The 16,183-nt window shown below is 36.5% G+C and overlaps 1 protein-coding gene across 4 annotated transcripts in view; it reads right to left on the bottom strand.

Annotated features, from left to right (window-relative positions):
- The window catches only part of ZCCHC4 (zinc finger CCHC-type containing 4), a 50,116-nt gene that overhangs the window by 27,163 nt on the left and 6,770 nt on the right, over positions 1-16,183 (bottom strand). For all 4 annotated transcript variants that reach the window (XR_008958382.1, XR_003320490.4, XM_026514536.4 and 1 more), the window contains exons 4-5: positions 8,652-8,927; positions 8,119-8,199 (exon numbers count right to left, since the gene is read on the bottom strand). Coding sequence is in view for 2 of the 4 variants with exons in the window: in XM_026514536.4 (XP_026370321.1) it covers positions 8,119-8,199; positions 8,652-8,927 (357 nt within the window). In the remaining 2 variants the exon portion in view is untranslated. The remainder of the gene's footprint in view (positions 1-8,118; positions 8,200-8,651; positions 8,928-16,183) is intronic.

Raw genomic sequence — 16,183 nt, 5'->3', positions numbered from 1 at the left:
ATTTCATAAAACATAAATTTGCACTGAAGAAATAAACAAAAGATTTTGGATAACTGAAAAATTCATTTGAACCATAGACTGTAACCTGATGAACATTCCAAAAACTGTGGGAAAATGTCAATTACCATTAATAAACAAATGTCTTTCTAATTAACTAAATTTCAAATAACTGATAATACAGATATATCAGTTATTTTATATATAGGTGTATCTCAATATTAGTACCATTGTGGATCAACTATCATTTGAGGATTTTCTTCTTTCTTGCATTGCTTTTAAGTATGAACAATGGAAAATACAATCCCTTTTAAAATATATTTCTACCCCCTCTCCATTTTTTTGTATTGTTTCTTGAAGACACAATAGTCATTTTTTAAAAATTAAAAAAGAGAATTTTATTTACATAAAATTCAGCACAGCACACTTGTCCAAAACATTCTGGGTAGCAATAGAGTCAGAGAGAGAAAAAAAGCCAGATTTCAGCTCTGAGTTTCCATCAAATACAAACAAGGGAGCATAATTTTTCGTATTTTAAATTATGAAAAATCACTGAACATTACCCTCTTAAAATGAAATTGGCCTCAAAGAATTATTCTCTCTATTGAATAAGGCAAACAAAACCAATCAGAAATGCATGCACTTGAAAACTGCAAAAGGACATTCATTTAATTTGGCCATTCATTCTCTTTAAATGAGAGTCAGTTACCAAGTATGAAACATGCTCTATACACAGGAAATGTAATCAAGAGCTGAATAAAAATTAGTCCATGAAATGAACCTAAGGAATTCATTTTTTTGATATAACTTTATTTGGATGATAGTTTGCCAAATAGAGTTTCACATCTTTCATGCTAAAATTGGAGCATATAAAAATCCATCTTCGCCAATGTTAACTTCATCTCTTAGACCCCCCACCCCGAAAAGGATATTTATAGCATATGTAACACTGGAGTTGAGGTAGTTCTCTGAAGCCTTGGACAGACCATTTGTAGGGCAACAACAAACCAAAGTCAAAGTGCCAAAAGTAACTACTCGCTGTCACTCTGTATCACCCAGGAACTTGTTTCTGATTTAGTTGTGGTCCTTGTGAGAAACCTGAACCAACTCCATACCCCATAATATCATGAGTACAGGCAACAGACTCAGTTCATTCTGGTAACTAACGTGTTTCAATAAATGAGCTCTCTCTCTCTCTCTTTTATTTAATTTATGGGGGGGGGGGCAGAGGAAGAGGGAGAGAGAATCCCAAGCAGGCTCCACACCCAGCACAGAGCCCAACACAGGGTTCAGTCTCACAACCCTGAGATTATGACCTGAGCTAAAATCAAGAATCGGATGCTTAACTGACTGAGTCACCCAGGTGCCCCAACAAGCTGTCTCTTAATATCCAATGTCAACCTTTCACAGAACTGATTCAGTATAAAAGAAGCTAAACTAACTAATACAACACCTTCAGTTTTTGTTTCCAACACATACACAGAAGTTTATAGATACGAAAAAAAAAATATCAGTATATCCAATAAGTTACAAAATAACTATCCACATCCCCTACTCTGTGCAGGAGATTTCAATATACAGGCTCAAGAAAGGTAAAACTACAAGACATATAGCTTAAATTAAGAGTGAAGGGTCCATGTAAATCTTTCAAATTAAAAGTCATTCAGCTACCATGAAAAGAGTTCTGGTGAATGTCTTGTACGACAATGGGAAGGTATTTAACTTACTTAACACTACCGAACTGTACCTTAAATAACTAACATGGTAAATTTTAATCTATGTGTATTTTATCACAATTTTTCTAAAAAAAAGTAAATCAGGAGACTAGCAATGAACAATACCAAATGAAATTTAAAGAACAATTTAATGTCTAGTAGCAACAAAAAGAGTAAAATACTTAGGAATAAGTTAACAGAGACATGCAAAACTTGTACACTGAAAACTACAAAACATCATTTGAAGAAATTAAAAACGAACTAAATAAATGCAAAGACCTCTTATGTCCAAGAACTGGAAGACTTAATATTTAAAACTATTCCCCAAATTGGGGCGCCTGGGTGGCACAGCGGTTAAGCGTCTGCCTTCGGCTCAGGGCGTGATCCCGGCGTTATGGGATCGAGCCCCACATCAGGCTCTTCCGCTATGAGCCTGCTTCTTCCTCTCCCACTCCCCCTGCTTGTATTCCCTCTCTCGCTGGCTGTCTCTATCTCTGTCGAATAAATAAATAAAATCTTTAAAAAAAAAAAAAACGATTCCCCAAATTGATCAAAAAATGCAACAAAATCCCTATAAAAATTCCAGCTGGCTTTTTTGTAGAGGTTGACAAGCTAATCCTAAAATTCATATGGAAATGTAAGAGATCCACAATAGCCAAAACAATCTTGAAAAAGAATACAGCTGGAAGACTCACACTTTCCAGTACCAAAACTTACTACAAAGCAACTGTAATCAAGACAGTGTGGAACTGGCATAAGGATAAACATAGATCAAATGAACAGAACTGAGAATCCAAAAATAAACACATACATTTGTGGTCATTTGGTTTTCAGTTAGGTGCCAAGACAACACAACGAGAGAAGAATAATTATTTCAACAAATGGTGCTGAGGCAACTGGATATTCACATGAAGAAGAATGAAGTTGGGCCCCTACCTCACACCATACATAAAAAATAACTCAAAATAGATCAAAGACCTAAATGTAAGAGCTAAAATCATAAACTCTCAGAAGAAAACATTGTGTATATATTCATGACCTTGAATTTGGCAAGATATGACACCTAAAACACAAGCAACCAAAGAAAAAGGAGGAAAACTGGACATAATCAAGTGAATAGACAGCCCACAGAAAGGGAGAAAATATTTACAAATCATATATCTAGTAAGGGTCTAGTATCCAGAATATGTTTACTCTTTTAATTAAAAAAAAAAAAAAACAATTAAAAAACGGGAAAAGGACTGAATAGGCACTTCTCCAAAAAGATAAACAAATGGTATACAAGGACATGAAAAGATGCTCAGCATCATGAGCCATCAATAAAACGCAAATCAAAATCACAATGAGATACCACATTAGGAGGAGAGACAGTAGGGGCGTCTGGGTGGTTCAGCCGGTTAAGCGTCTGACTCTTGATTTCAGCTCAAGTCATGATCTCAGGGTCAAGATCTCAGGGTCATGAGATCAAGCCCTGAGTTGGGCTCCACGCTGGGTGTGGAGCCTGCTTAAGATTCCCTCTCTCCATCTCCCTCTACCCCTGCCCCTGCCTGTAGGTGCTCATTCTCTCAAAAAACGAATTAATTAATTAATTAATTAATTAATTTAAAAATACAGCCAATAACAAGAGCTGACAAGAATGTGGAGAAATTGGAACACTCATATATTGCTAGTGGAAATATAAAATGGCCGTCACCTTAGAAAACAGTTTAGCAGTTCCTCAAGGAGTTAAATGTAGAGTCACCACATTACCCAGCAATTCCACTCCTAAGATAAATACCTGTTATGGGCTGAGTTGTAACATTTATCTATTGAACCCCTAACCCCCAGTATCTCAGACTGTGACTGTATTTGGAGACAGAGCTTTTAAAAAGGTGATTAAGATAAAATGAGGTCTATAGGCCGGTGATGGGTATTAAGGAGGGCACATATTGCATGGTGCACTGGGTGTTATACGCAAATAATGAATCATGGAACACCACATCAAAACATAACATAATAAAAAATTATTATAAAAAAATAAATAAAAATTTTAAAAAGGCTGAAAATCTTAAAAGTAGTCAGAGGAAAACAGACATATTCCCTTTAAAGACTAAGATTTCAAACTGACTTTTCAACAGAAACTATGAAAGCCAGAAAACAATGCAGTCCCAGAAGATGTACAGAATTCTGAGCTCTTCCTTAGCAGAAGGAATAAGGAAAGCTGTATCTATTCCATCTGCCTAAAATGGAAGTACCTTTATAATTGTTTTTTACCATAGAAAGTTCTAGTATTTTCCAAAATCTATTAAATCTATTTTTTCCTTATAGTAACATGTTAAAGAGTTTCCCCACCCAAAGACTTAGTAAATACAGCTCTATATTTTAAAAATGTTTATAATTTTACATTTTCATTTTTTATGCGTATTTCATACAGATTAAGGACATTTACTATAGAGCAGAGTTTGACATTTTTTTTTTAGTAAAAGGCCAAATAGGAAACAATTTAGGTTTTGCGGGTCATATGGCTTCTCTCATAAGTCAACTCCATCGTTGTAGAATAACAGCAGCCATAGACAATAATAAATTAAAAAATGTTAAAAAAATAAAATAAATAAAATAAAATGGAATGATGTCATTAGGGTAGTCCATGATGCAAAATGACTGGCGTCCTTATGAAAGGGGACATTTGGACGCACAAAAAGAAACTGGGGATGTACACACACAGAGGAGAGGTCACGTGAGAATACAGTGAGAAGGCCAACTGCAACCAAAGGAGAGAGGCCTCAGAAGTCACCAAACCTACTGACACCTTGATCTTTAACTTGTAGCAACCAGAACTGAGACAGTAAATTACTGTTGAAGTCACCCAATCTCTAGTTATTTTGTTATTGCAGCCCTAACAAATTAACACAGTACCCAAGAGATAATAAAACCTATATTTATACAAAACTTGTACGTAAATTTTCACAGCTGCGTTATTCAAAACAGCCAAAGCATGGAAGCAACACAAATGTCCATAACCTGATGAATGGATAAACAAAATTTGGTATATCCTTATAATGGAGTATTATTCAGCCATAAAAAGGAATTAAGTACTGACTTGCTATAACATCATGAACTTTGAAAATACCAGGCTAAATGAAAGAAGCCAGATACTGAAGGTCACATATTGTATGGGTCCATTTTTATGAAATATCCGGAATAAGCAAATCTATAGAGACAGAAAGTGGATTAGTGGTGGCCAAGGGCTGGGGGTGGCAGAAAAGAGGAGAGGTCACCTATTGGGACCACTTTGATGGAGACACCTCCATCAAAGATGATGGAAATGTTCTGGAATTACGTAGTGGTGATGGTTGCACAACCTTGTGAATAATACTAAAAACCTTTTTTCTATGTGAAATATGTCTCAATTTAAAAGACTAAAATACGCCTGATACACAGTGGGGGAAAAAAAGACTATCTGATTCTTTCTAAAATGTTTATATACATAACAAAGGTCTAAAAAGCCAAAATCGAGAATGTTTTGGGTGACAGAATTAAAGATCATTCTCTTCAAAAAGCTTAAAAAAAAAACAGTGCACCAGAGATCCTTGACATATGAACAAGTCAAGATGAATCAGATTTTTTTCTAGTTTGTGTATAAACCAGTCCACCACAACTAGCTTAGAAAAAGATTGACTTGAATGAAATCAGAATACAAACTGTATAACTTCAAAGAACCATACTATTAGAAAGACAGCACTGTACCATTTTCAACGAGGTAGAAGTCCCAAAGGGAGGAATGTGAGCGCTGCTTACAACTGATACACGTTATGTTAAATAATTCCGTTGTGAACTTGTGTTTTGTTTTTGTTTTTGTATTTTTGTCTCTTGTGCACCTATGGTTGGAGAGGGTTTCCTTTGGTGAACCCATTCTACGTGTTTGGTCAGGGCTGCCAGCGCACCCTACCTGCCAGGCCACAGAGAAGGTTCTGGAACAGGTATCCAGCCCCAGCCAAGCCAGTCCCTCCCAGGAGCTGTGCGCTGGGGCTCTCAGGAAAGAGCGCCTCTGTCTCCCAGAGAGGTAAGCTGGGACTACATAAGCTGAAAGCTGCTGCTGCCAAAATCCCTGGCAGTGAGTGGGAAGTAAACTGGAACAGAAAGCCAATCCCAAGAAAGTCAGAACGAGAGGTGGAGAGAGAAAGACAGAGTCCGAACAACACTGGGCAAGGCCTAGGACCTCGCCTGCACTGAGGCCTGCTATATCCTAGGCTCGTCATATGAGCCAATATGTCCTCTCTGACATAAACAGATTTCCAGGGCTCCAATGAAAGGTACCTGACAAAGGAGAGCCTTATTCTAAATTTATGAATAACCTGCAAACCCGTTACAGACTCATGTGAACCTTCGTGGAATAGGCACAGGGGTAGATGGAGAAAGGGAGAGACAGAAGGATGACATGAGAGAAATGGGGTATATAAAAAAGGCTCATATAAAGAAATTCAAAAGCGAAGTTATTTCCAGAGGGTATCTTAATTTTTGGAGCCCCACTGACTGGGTTTGAATCCTGACTTGGCCACTCGTCACTGTGAAGTCAAGTTATTTCACCTCTTCGTACCTCGGTTTTCTCAGCTGGAAAATGAGGAGGATAACAGCACCCACCTTATAGGGGAGGCTCCTGTGAGGACTGACTGAGGTCTAGCAGGGTTTCACAGGGGACAAGCACCCATGCAAACACCCAATGCAAACACCAGTTATTGTTTGTATTGTTATGATAAGAACCCCAGAGTTAAGCTTCTACCTTTAAAATAGTATATTTACAATAATTTAGCAGTCATTCTCTAGGAAAGGAATTTGGTATTTAAAGCATCTGATACATCTATTCAGTGGCACGTTAATACAGCCACGAAAGGGTAAAGTACTGTTACGTACTGTTAGCTGGGTGTGAAAGAAGCCATAAGCCTAGGTCACACAGGGCAGGATGCCATTTATAGAACACACCCAGAACAGACAGACCCACAGAGACAGAAAGCAAATCACTGATCGTCAGGGAAAGTGGGGAGAGGGTTTCTTTTCAGTGTCATGGATATGTTCTAGAGAAGGGTGATTACTGCAAAACGTAATGAATATAGCCTAAACCACTGGCATATGCACCTTAACTTGGTGGGTTTTCAGTGCACTATATCTCAATTTAAGAAAAAGAAACTGAGTTTCTCTTAAAAAGTCTGTATTATCACCCATGGAATTCCATTGTACTAAGTATCACTCAGGTTAAGCAGAGATTAGTGAACTATGTTAGTCCTGTTAATAGGGAATAAGAGGCTACGGAAAGTGTGGCTTCTCTCTGAGAAATGTAGCTGCGTCTATTGGACACCCTAAAGTGGACCTGGAAATCTAAAAATAAATAAATAAATTACAAAAGCTGTACTTCTTGTTGTGACTTTCTGCACTTCAAAAATCTGTCCGCCTTGTTTTTACAGAGAAAGCACATGTAATTTCATAGGTTTTCTCCAACAAATATTGGAAAGTTAGCCGAACAGACTCTAGCAGATTAAATAAAAAGAAAAATAGTGCTGCCTCCTTCAATATATTCAAGAACAGGTAAAAGATACTAACAACACAGTGTTTTAGAGACTAACCATTGGAGTTGGAATTCAAACAACTACAGAAAGTAGGAAGAGTACTCCAAGTTTATACGATCCCAGAGACTGTGGGTGGAGACAGAGGCTACTAAATTACCACCTAAAGGGAGCCACGACGTGTGCTCCTCTGGCTGTCTCATCTCTGTTTGTCCCAACACATCAGATGCCATTTAATTCTGACCCTCTCCCACATACTCCATCTGTCTGCTAATCCTCGGCTTTAAGACCTATCTGTTCCCCGTTGCACTCCCTTGACTTCAGGCTATATCCAGTGAAAGACAATCTGCACATCACCTGGTAAAATACATTAAAATAAGTTCAGATGAATAAAATGTGTTAAAATAAAATATATTAAAAGAATTAGAACAAATAAAATGAATTAAAATAAATTAATATATATTAAGTAAATATTAAAATAAATATATTAAAATATCACAATGAAACAAAATCCTGGAAGAAGTTCAGAATTATCTTTGAAAAGTAAGTGTATGAGAAGAAATTTCATTCAGTGAGAATTTATCTGTAAATTATAAGCCCAAGCCAATGAGACACATTCAATGAAAAAATTCAGGAAGCACACCCAGCAAAAAAAAAAAAAAAAAAAAAAAAAAAAATCCACGGCTTTGCTGTTTGAAACGTGGAAGATTACAAGGGGAATTTATATGACTAAAAAGGTAGCTTCTAACCAATTACTACTTCTGAACATTAAAGGACTATAATAGGTAATAAACAATTAATAAGAGAAAAACATTAAACAGAAACAGGAGACAATGAATGAGAATAAATATGAGACTTTATAAACCTACCTAAAATCAATATCCAATAAAAGGCTTTTAATGTTAGACTTCTTTTCACCTGATGATTTCAATCTGATCAGCTCATGCAACCTAAAACAATTCATGAAGGCAAACTTCATAAGGAATTACAAATGCCACAGATAATACGCAAATAAACCAAAACAGCCCCACCAATGTTCTCCTGGTATTTCTAACCTTTCGATGAACACTGAAGAGAATTTGGCAGATACAACCAAGGTTTCAGTTTTTCAAATTTTTTTTAAAAGGTAGAACTTATTTGAAAAAGAGAAGTCTAAAATTATAAACAATTAAAAACTCAAATCAGAGGTAATCTATCATATATCAGAACTCTATAAAGATTTCTCTCAAATGTAACATAGATTACAAACTCCTCAAGAGAGGGACCGTGCTTTATACTTCTCTTGTATATTTCAAACCGCATGCTATGTCCCAGAACATAGTAAAAAACTACCTGATAATTTTTTTCTTCCAGTTTAAATAGTGGGGATAGCCCAAGTTTTTAAAAAAATCATATAACATACCTTGGTGTTCCAACACATAGTACTCTTGTGAATCCAAGGGTAGAAAGTAGGTCTACCAAGAACTGACAGCTCCGATCAGCAAACAAATACTGGGCATTTGTCTTCTTGTTTTCCAGTGGATAAAGAAGCTGACTAGGCCTTTTTAACTGGGCGATAGAAATATCACCTACTACCCGATGTTCCTGATGCTTCTCCCAGTCGTTTGGCAACAGCAACCGCTGACATCTTTGACAAAACTTTCTCTGAGACAAGGGCAACTCAATAAACTTCAAGTACCTTCAAGACATAATTAAACACGAAGTAATACATTTTAAGTTTGTTGTGGTCAAGACAATTTCTGTTTGCTATTTTTAGCAGGCACAAAGTACTATTACCTCCTTAAGAGTACTGTGTAAAGAAGCAAAGGTAAGAAAAATCAGTGGACTGTTGGCTAGAATTTATGTCTGGCTGCAGACCTACAAAGTAGAAAAGAATCAGCAATTTTATAAGAATTGAGATGCTCCAATTCAGTCACTGAATGAGGATCGATATCCATTTAAAATGTGAATATAATATATTACTCAAACAACTTAGTAGTAATGGAGACTACTATCACGTTTAAATTTATTGACAAATCCATGTGTTCTAACTCTCAAGTGTTAAATAGTCTGGCTCAGTATGACGATCATTTTAAAGTGAGAAATTAAGATCATTCTTCAATTTTTTATGGCATACTTAGCAAGAAAAATTACCTCCTAAAAGAAAAAATGTTCCTACAAAGTTCCTCTATTCTTAGCAGCAGTGAGGAAAGCAGTTCTGAAAAAGCTCATCCCCCCAAAAGCAAGACAATATCCAAAGCCTTAAAAAAAAAAAAAAAAAAAAAAAAAAAAAAAAAAAAAAAAAAACCATACTGATATCCCATTTGATCTCTTTCAAGCCATCCTCCTATCGGATTTCAAAGTTACCCTTTGGGTTTTTTTTTTCCTTTCATTTTATTAGAGAAAATTAGAGAGAGAAAATAATCACGGCATGTTATTTTAAAACTGCTGATTTTGTATATGCAATACCACCTACAAAATCAGAGTAAGAAAACCAAAGAAAAACAACATTATCGAGGCCCACAGCGGGTCGGCATGTCTAAATCTAAGCATGTCAAATAGTGCGCTAAAGGATTCTTAGAGTTTGAGAAGAGTCACACAGTTTCAACTGAACTAACCTCTAGAACTGCACTGTAAAAACTGTGAACTTCACATAGAATCAAAGTGAGTTTTAAAACTTTTCATATCTAAGCATAGCTTTACTTCAAAGCACCCAAGGCAGTGACAAATCGATATTCTGAATGGCTACAGCAAGAAATAAGCTTATCGTGCCAGTAATTTAAATGTTTCTCTTTCCATGATAACTGTGCTTCTGACAGCTTTATCTATGGCTGGAAAGGAAAGGGAAAGCGATTTTAGGGGAAACTTTTATAGTAATTCAAAACAAGAATGTCAGTAGAGAAAAGGGCCCCTAAGACATGAAATGCAGTAGAAAGAACCAGTACATTCTCCAGCAGCAGAAACACTGAATTTACTACTATTACCTTTCGTTATGAAATGTTAAGGGTTGAAGACTTCCACATCCAGCCATGATAGAGTCACAGAGACCAGATTTACCATCCCGGACCTCAAAAAATTTTTTGTTGTAAGATAATGGCCAACTGGCAGCCCAATGGTGAATAAGAGAAGGGAACCCATGAGGGAGTGCTACGCCTGTCCAGTTTACTGCCTGTGGAGAGCAGGCAACACGGGCACAGAGAACCCAAACACAGCTCCATGAATTGATGAGGCAGAGCTGAGAAGCAGTGGAGGCGAGGGCGGCTAGAATTCACAGGGCCGAGTACTAGAGAATACATACGTGGAGTCCACAGGCCAGAAAGCAGGACACTGAGAGAGAGAGCTCCACGGTTTGCCGTGATTCCCCTCAAGGCTGTCGTTGTGTACTGAGCAGCACGTGCAAGTGAAGAAAGTACCCAGAGCGAGGGACAGAACCACTGGAAAGGAGCAGGTGGAAAAATCACCACATACCCAACAGGATACGGAACAGTTGTCGACCAACGTGCCCGAGTGAGAAACCTCGTAAAACACAAGCTTCAGGTAGGGTGCTGAGGAGGGTAACTGCTTCAGGAGGGGGGAGCAATTAGCCCTGCTCCCCAAGGTGCTCTAGTCTTGCCAAAAAGCTTAAAGATAAGCCTTCAAAAGCAGGGAACGACAAACCTTTTCTGTACAGGATAAGGTAATAAACATCAAGCTTGGCAGGCCATCTGGTTTCCCTGCCACACCTACACTGTGACCGTAGCACAAAAGGAACTACAAACCCAATGTAAATGAATAGAACTGAGCCCTGTAGTTTGCCAAATCCTGCTCGAGAGTACCAAACTATAGCCAAGTAACAACTGTGTTCCAGAACAAAGCTCAAAAATATGTAAAGGAATAAAAATACCCAGGATACAACAAGGTAAAATGGACACTGCCAGCACTGAATCAAGTATTACCAGGTGTGTGAGAAACAGGAAAACATGACCCATGACCAGGGGCAAAAACAAAAACAATCAGTTTATACTGAGTCAGAAATGAGAGATGCTATAATCAGTAGACAGAGACGTTAGAACCATTTACTATAACTATACTCCATATATTCAAGTGGTAGAAAAAAGCATGAGCCTGTTAAGTAAAAACAGAAAATATTAAAAAGACCCAAATAGAACTTTAAAGATTTTCTTTAATTGTCTGAGCTGAAAAATATCCTAGATGGGATTAACAGCAATTTAGACATTACAGAAAAAAGATCAGTATGTATGAAGGCATAGCCTTAGAAATTATCCAAAATGAAACACCAAGGGACCAAAATACATGAAAATGGACCTCCAAGGAGGGTGGGCAGAAAAAATTTTGAAAAAAATATGGCTGAAATTTTCCAAAAATTACATCAAAAGATTCAAGAAGCTCAGAGAACCTCAAGCAAAAGAAACACAAAGAAAACTACAAGATGCATCATAATAAAATCATTCAAAATCAGTGAAAAAGAGAAAATCTTAAACTCAGAAGAAAAAAGACACGTACAGAGGAACAAAGATTAAGAATAATATCAGATTTCTCACTGGAAACAATGCAAAAAAGAAGATAGTGAGGAAATATCAATTCTACACAAATTCTTCCAGTACACTGAAGAATAAAGTACAGTTCTCAATTCCTTTCATTAGCCCAGCATGACCCCAATACAAAACCAGAAAAAAAAATTATAAGAAAACCAAAGACCAATAAACCTCATAAACACAAACTCAAAAATTAATGGAATTTTAGCAAATCAAAACCACAATATATAAAGAAGATAACAGATCACGATCAAGTGTAGGTTAGCCCAGGAATTCCAGGCTGCTCCAATGTTTGCATCTGATCAATGCATTCACCATATTAACAATCTTAAAAAAAAAAAAAAATCATCTCCTTAAATGCAGGAAAAAAAACACTTGACAAAATCACTCTTTCACGAGAAAGATTATCAGGAAGCTAGGAACAGAAGAGAACTTCCACAACCTAATAAAGGGCATCTGAGAAAAACTGATAGCTTAACACCATACTGGTAAAAGACTAAACACATTCCTCCCAAGATTGGGACACAAGCAAAGATGTCTACTTTTACCATTTCTGTTCAACATTCACTGGGGATTCCAGCCACTTTGATAAGACAAGAAAAAGAAATAAAGGTCACAGATTGGAAAGGAAACATAACTAGACACAGACAACATGACTGTATATGTAGAAAGTTCTGAGGAAATATTTTTTAAAAGTTGCCACAACTAGTAAGTAAACTCATCGAGATTACAGGATAGAAGATTAATATACAAAATCAATTGTATTGCTTATAGACTGGCTAATCTGCACATGATCAATCTTAAAATCACACGAAGTGAGTAACCAGACATTTTCTATGTAATACAAAAGGAAATATACCACATTACTTACAAAAGAGTATTGCCCCCTAAAACTGAACTTGAGTCTTATGATACCGCTACAAGAAATACAGGGATAGAATAAATGTTAAACATTACAGCATGCAATCAACAAATCCAGAACGTGAGGAATTCTATAGGACAAATTACTCTGTTTCTTCAACAAATGATTAAAGATATCAACCAACTACAATGCATAAACCCTGTCTGGATCCTGATTTGAAAAACCAATTATAAAATGGCATTTATAGGCTAATCAGAGAAATGTGAATACTAACTGCATGTTATATAATATTAAGGAATTATTCATTTTTTAGGTATTTTAACAGTATTGTGATTATTTTTTTAAGGCCTTATTTCTTGAGATACACAGAAACATATTTATGGGTAAAATTATATAGTATTTACACTGGAGGTCAGGATAGAAGGTCCAGGTGAAATAAAATTAGCCACATATTGATGACTGATGAAGCTGGGTGTGGGAGTAGGAGATTCTTTACTCTGTTCTCTCTGCTTTTGCATATGCCTGAAATTGTCTGTAATAGAAGATTTTTAAAGAATTAAACTCAAAGAAAACAAGCAAAGATGACCCCAGAAAATACTAAGCAAAAAATGGGTTGTACTCAGCCCTAAATCACATGCGATTTGGTTTTTCATTCTTTGGCAATGGGAATATAATCTGGGAAATTTCTCAGAATTGAAGAACATGAGTTTCTAGTTTGAAAGGATTTACCTAATACCCAGCAAAACAGAATATAACAGATAAGTAATCATGAAATGTCACACCTGTAGGAATAGTAAGATTCTAAAAAAAATGACAAAGGGATCAAATGGATCACAGATCATTTACGAGATCAGCAATGAACTTTCTGAACTTGAACTTCTCAACAGCTATAATGAAGACAAAAGTAAATGGAACATTGCCTTCCAAATTCTGAGGGAAAAATATTTCCAACATAGAATTCCATCATCTGCACAGGGATAAACCAAGTATCAGCATAGATAAAGATATTTCCAGAAACACAGATTTCAAAACTGTTGGGTGGTAAAAATCAGGTTGGCTTCAGACTTTTTTTTTTTTTTTTAAAGATTTTATTTATTTACTCGACAGAGATAGAGACAGCCAGCGAGAGAGGGAACACAAGCAGGGGGAGTGGGAGAGGAAGAAGCAGGCTCCTAGCAGAGGAGCCTGATGTGGGGCTCGATCCCATAACGCCAGGATCACGCCCTGAGCTGAAGGCAGACGCTTAACCGCTGGCGCCCCATGGCTTCAGACTTCTATTATACCAAATTTAACTCTAGAACAGTGTTCCTCACAGAGGGGCCATGCACCGGTGCTGGCAGTCAACTATTACCAGTTCCTGATGAGACAAAGACAGATATCAAGAGTCTTTGTTCAGAAAATTTTATACCAATTAGAGCACTTTTATGTCTGTTCAAACTAATAAAAAATGTGGGCTTGTAGTCTGTATGTCTTCTCTTTTTTTTTCATTTTATTTCCTAGTAATTTATTTTCATTATATTTACAGAAGTATCTGATCCTAATGGGTAGAGACTAAAAACAAGAACATAAACCAAGCAAACGAACAAAAGATTGATCTTTCACGGAGATAATTTAAGAAGTACTTCTCTGGAGGATATGAAGCAATCCTGCAATCGTCCCAAGGAAAACATGTAATCTGGATAATTTGATAGCTGAATCAGTGCTATTCAAGAATAAAGGAAGTAAACAAATATTTTGGGACTTAGAAGAACTCAGGCTAGGTAATCATACAATCTGGGTCCTTACTGAAGTACCTGCAGGATAGCTGGGTGCCAGGTAAAAGGGCATTTCAGACTGGAGTGTTTCTGAAAGCCTTAGGACGGATTTCTCCAAGAAGATGAAACCAATGGACTATGCTACATCTGAATATTCTTAAAAGATGCAGACAACTGGCAGGGAGTTTGCAGTTGAAGCAGTGATAAGCACATAAATAAGCAAATAGCAGCTATAATAATAAAAAAAAAACCCCAAGACTATTATTAACTCCAAAGAAAACAAAAAGCTGTGTAGGAAAGAAAAAAACTTATTTTGATTTATTACAAGGTTTAGCTCTGAGCAGCACTTATATGGTTATAATAACACAAACACTAAAACATGAATCTAACCAAAATTATGATAAATTTTCATTATGAATTTATGAATTATGAATATTTACATATTCAAATGGGGTAGGGAAAAGGTATGGGTTAGGGGGAGGGGTGAAGGTGGAGGGAAGAAGGCAGGGGAGGAGAGATAGAAAGATAAACCCTCAAGTTCCACAGGAAATAAATAATTTCAAAACTTGATAAATCAAGAAATAGCAATATAAGCATGTTTTGTATTTCACAGACAGGAAGGTAAGTTCTAAAATAATTAGCCAAAGGAGCTGACTATAGTTGCTGCTGGGGAAGGCAAAATGCACAGGTGGAGGCAGGGGTACGTTCTTCGTAAAACCTCGACTTGGTTTTCGAACTATTTGATTCTATTGCCACACACAGATTTTATTTTTTTACTGAAATTTAATTCATATACCACACAATCTCCCTTTTAAAGTGTACAATTCAGTGGTTTTTAGAATGTTCACGGAGTTGGGTAATCATCACCATGATCTTATTCCAGAACAATCTCATCACCTCAAAAAGAAACCCTGTACCCATCGGCAGTCACTCCCCATTCCCCAACCCCCAGCCTCTAGCAACCACTAATCTACTTTCTGTCTCAGTAGATTTGACTGTTTGGGATATTTCATGTAGAAGGAACCATACAGTAGCCACATAGGGATTTTGATTTAAAATTTCTGATTAATATAAGACTTTTATTTAAAAAGAAAAAACCACAAGAGGATGAATTTTAGCCAAATAGGAGATAAATGAAGGAACTACAGCAAAGGGGCTGTCAGTAAGCACCGAATCTACTTAACCACAGAATAAAAACAGAACAATATGGGTATTTTATTTAGAGTACAAAATGTAAATAATATAAATCCAAATATAAGAGGTGGGGGAAGTCCCAGAGAAAGTGGGAGATGGTATAAGTATACTGATTTTCTCATGTGTTAGAGTCAGAAGCCAAAAGATATCATTTAAAACTGAAAAATCAAGTAAAAGCTGTAAGCAATATTCAAAGGCATAAAGATTATCCCTAAAAAGAAATGATCAACCAAAACCGGATAGTGATTGTAGAGAAAGAGATCAGAAGATTAAATATACAAGTTCATCATTTCTCATTTTTAGATGCCTGAAGACAATCTAAAAAAACAAGAGGATTAAATATAGCATAAAAAGCTACAAAGGCAACCATAAGAACCATTAAAAAAATAGAAGAAACACACATTAAAAAAAGAAAACATATGCCACATAGTGAAAGAGAGCAAAGAGAAGCAAGAAAACCAGAAAGCATAAAATAATACAGCAAAACCAAGATCAAGCGCGTCTGTTATACCCACTCTGCAAATGAGCTAAATCTACCCATGAAAAGAAAGCCCATCAGACTGGGTCACAAAGCAAAATCCAGCCACCTCACTTCATCACTTCTAAGATG

The sequence above is a fragment of the Ursus arctos genome, unplaced genomic scaffold, assembly GCF_023065955.2.
Source record: "Ursus arctos isolate Adak ecotype North America unplaced genomic scaffold, UrsArc2.0 scaffold_9, whole genome shotgun sequence".
Lineage (NCBI taxonomy): Eukaryota > Metazoa > Chordata > Mammalia > Carnivora > Ursidae > Ursus > Ursus arctos.
This window is presented reverse-complemented; position numbering and strand designations above follow the sequence as displayed.